Source organism: Drosophila serrata, unplaced genomic scaffold, assembly GCF_035046125.1.
Source record: "Drosophila serrata isolate PLE 108 unplaced genomic scaffold, ASM3504612v1 contig_338, whole genome shotgun sequence".
Taxonomy (NCBI): Eukaryota; Metazoa; Arthropoda; class Insecta; order Diptera; family Drosophilidae; genus Drosophila; species Drosophila serrata.
In genome coordinates this window covers 177,464-180,742 of record NW_028257236.1, presented here as the reverse complement: position 1 = coordinate 180,742, position 3,279 = coordinate 177,464, and the positions used below count along the sequence as shown (strand labels likewise).

General features: G+C 45.5%; 1 protein-coding gene across 1 annotated transcript; it reads left to right on the top strand.

Moving 5' to 3' along the window:
• Positions 1–8: 8 nt before the first annotated feature.
• LOC147642882 (uncharacterized) lies at positions 9–1,762 on the top strand. Its single transcript, XM_086837979.1, has one exon. It carries the CDS (start codon positions 382–384, stop codon positions 1,345–1,347), a length of 966 nt encoding a protein of 321 aa, XP_086694105.1. The 5' UTR covers positions 9–381; the 3' UTR covers positions 1,348–1,762.
• Positions 1,763–3,279: the final 1,517 nt, after the last annotated feature.

The following is a 3,279-nucleotide window of genomic DNA, read 5'->3' as shown; positions in this document are numbered from 1 at the left end:
GTCGAAATAATCCAGAATCACGAGTATCAAGTAGAAATAGTAAAAATTCGTAAAGGTTCCAAGGTCGGCCCAAGTCTTCAGCGATTGAACCCATTCATCCATGAAGACACCGGCACTTGGTGCAATTTTTCGTTGTTGCGAGTTGGGGGGCGACTAGCAAACGCTCCTATATCCTACGATGCCAAGTTTCCCTTGCTGTTGACGAAACGCTCCCAATTTGTGCAGAGCTACGTCCGGCATTTGCACCACACAAATTTTCATGTCGGCCCTCGAGCACTTGTGAGCATCCTACGACAGCGTATTTGGACCATAAACGCTCAGGAACTCTGCAGTCAGACAGTTCGATCGTGTGTGCGCTGTTTTAAATACAAGCCCCGACTGATGACTCAAATTATGGGAAATCTTCCCGCAGAAAGACTCCGTGCTCTCCGCCCATTTGCAATATGTGGCGTTGATTTTTGTGGCCCTGTTTATACGACATTGAAAATACGAGGAAGGCCCCCATATAAGTCCTACATTGCATTATTGGTTTGTTTTGCGTCCAAGGCGGTTCATTTAGAAATTGTTTCAGACCTAAGTACTGACTCTTTTTTATTGGCTTTCCAAAGGTTTATTGGTCGCCGAGGATGTCCCCAGACCGTGCACTGCGACAACGCGACGAACTTCGTCGGAGCGAGTCGCCACTTCCAGGCTCTTCGCGAGAGGCTCGAGGAGCAGGCAGACGCGATTCGCGAATTCGCATCAAAAAGAGGATGCGAATTTGCGTTCACACCCCCTCGGGCTCCGCACATGGGCGGACTATGGGAGGCAGGTGTCAAAACTGCCAAGCACCTACTCCTACGAGCGGTGGGCGGCGCACTCCTCAACGCAGAAGAGCTGGGGACAGTCCTCGTCGGAATCGAGGCCATGATGAACTCGCGGCCCCTCGGAGCTCTCAGCCAGGACCCAAGCGACGGAGAGGCACTCACTCCAGGACACCTGCTGACAGGCGGGCCCCTCGTCGCAGCACCAGCACTGCGGACCCCGGACCAGGCGGGTCTCAGCTGCTTGCGGCGATGGCGGCTTGTCTCGTCAGCCAAGCAAATGTTTTGGCGGCGATGGTCCCGGGAGTATGTGCTGGGCCTTCAAATACGAGGCATGTGGCACCACGACCAGGAGAACGTCAAGGAGGGACAGCTCGTCATAGTGGCAGAGGACAACCTGCCGCCTCAACAGTGGCTCCTCGGACGGATCGTCGCAACGCACGCAGGGGAGGACGGCATGGTCAGGGTCGTCGACCTTAGACGGAGCGATGGAGCCATCTTCCGAAGGGCGATCCACAAGCTGGCGCCGCTTCCAGGAGGTTGAAGCCGTGGAGGCGTTCAACGGGGCCGGTGTTGGCTGAAGTCATAATTTGTGAAGTCTAGTGTAGTTAGTTTAGGGCGAAGGCGAGAGCGCAATAAAGCTCTCTCGCGCTCTTCGCGAATTCGCCTCGCCTTCGCCAACCTTAGATAAGCTAGGCTAAGCAGATGAAATATATGATTCGCATTTTACACTCGAAGCCACGCACCACCTTTTTTTCGTTCGCCAAACGTCTGCCACCACAACTCGGTTTTTTTGTAATTTAATTTTTTTAATGTTTCTAATAAACTAATTAGAAAATTCATTTGGATTTGTCAATTTTAACACATTCATAATAATAATAATAATATGACACATATTCATCCTTTATTTATTTATATTTTTTTTTTTCAATTATTGAGGTCATAACCCTAAAAGAAAATACATTTATTTTGTTAGTGCTTCTCTTTAAACAATATTTGATGTTCTTTTATTTTGTGGCAGCAAAATAAATTGATTTTCAGGGGCTCCGACTCGCGATAGACCAACATACAGTTGACCATGTGTTAAACATTTATTTCGCAGATCGATCCCTACTAATTCGAAGGTTTGGCCTTCGGACTTGTTAATTGTTAATGCGAAAGATGTTTTTACCGGAAATTGAAGCCGTTTAAATGGGATTGGCAGATCAGTTGGGATCATCGGTATCCTCGGTATATGAGCTAGTTGACCACTTGCTGGGCCAGTGATAATATTTGCTTCTATTAAATTGTCCTTTAACTCCTTAATAAGCAGCTTCGTCCCATTACACATGCTCGGAGGGTTTAAATTTCTTAAAAGCATGATTGGGATTCCGATTTTTAACGTCAATTCATGGGGTGGCAGTCCAGAAGGGTTCAACAAATTTAAAAATTCCTGTGGATAATGGACTGCATCTTCAATATTCTTTACAGTGTCGATCGATTTGTATGTTTTTGTTTGGCCGGGGACTTTGTGAACAATCAGATTATTTATTTCATTGACAGTATCATTCTTAGGTGATACTATAGCCCAAAAAACACAGCCAATGGAAGTCTCTTTCGTGCAAATTCTCAATATCAGTGTATACAGAATCTATTAAATTTTCCAAATTATGGAGTATTTGGCCTAGAGACTCATCCAGAAGAATGTCACAATGACCGCTTAAATTTGGAGTTGGAAAAATTCCTTCCCCAAGTTTTAGCAGTTGCTGTGGGAAATCTCTATCAGTGATTCCATGAAGATGAACTCTCATATTTGTCCTTAATTTTAATGTTTCAATCGTAGTCCATAAGGGAGACGATTTCAAGCATGCCTTGATGATATCAGCTCGCGTGCCTCTGTTAATAACGGGGAGAGTCTGTTGAAAATCTCCAGCAAATACAAAAGTAATCCCGCCCATGACTGCAGAGGAGTTCCTTAGATCCTGTAAGGTTCTGTTCGCGGCCTCTATATGTGCTCTATGGCTCATCGTGCATTCGTCCCACATAATCAATGAGGCGTCTTGTAGTAGTTTACCAATAGGTCCATTTTTGCGAATTGAACATGTAGATTGTTGTTCAAGATTGACGGATAGTGGAAGTTTAAAAGTAGAATGAGCAGTTTTGCCATCCTTCAAAAGAGTTGCAGCATTCATATATGGATGTATTCCTCGGACCGAAGTTTCGTCTGATTCAATCTAAGAGGCCTGACAGTATATGCAGACCTGATGCATCCGGCCAATAACGACATTCGATTCGAGCTGTAATCAATAGTTGGATTATATCTGAATGCAAGACGATTGTATTGCAGGATTTGATCTTCTGCAAGCTGTAAACGCGCTTCAGCTACCCTTGCCCTGTCGCGTTCATTATTTTGAGAGTGAATCAAATCGATTGCTGCAGAACGCGACTGTCTAACTCTTAATCGTTTTCTCTCAAGCCTATCTGCTCGTCTTTCTGC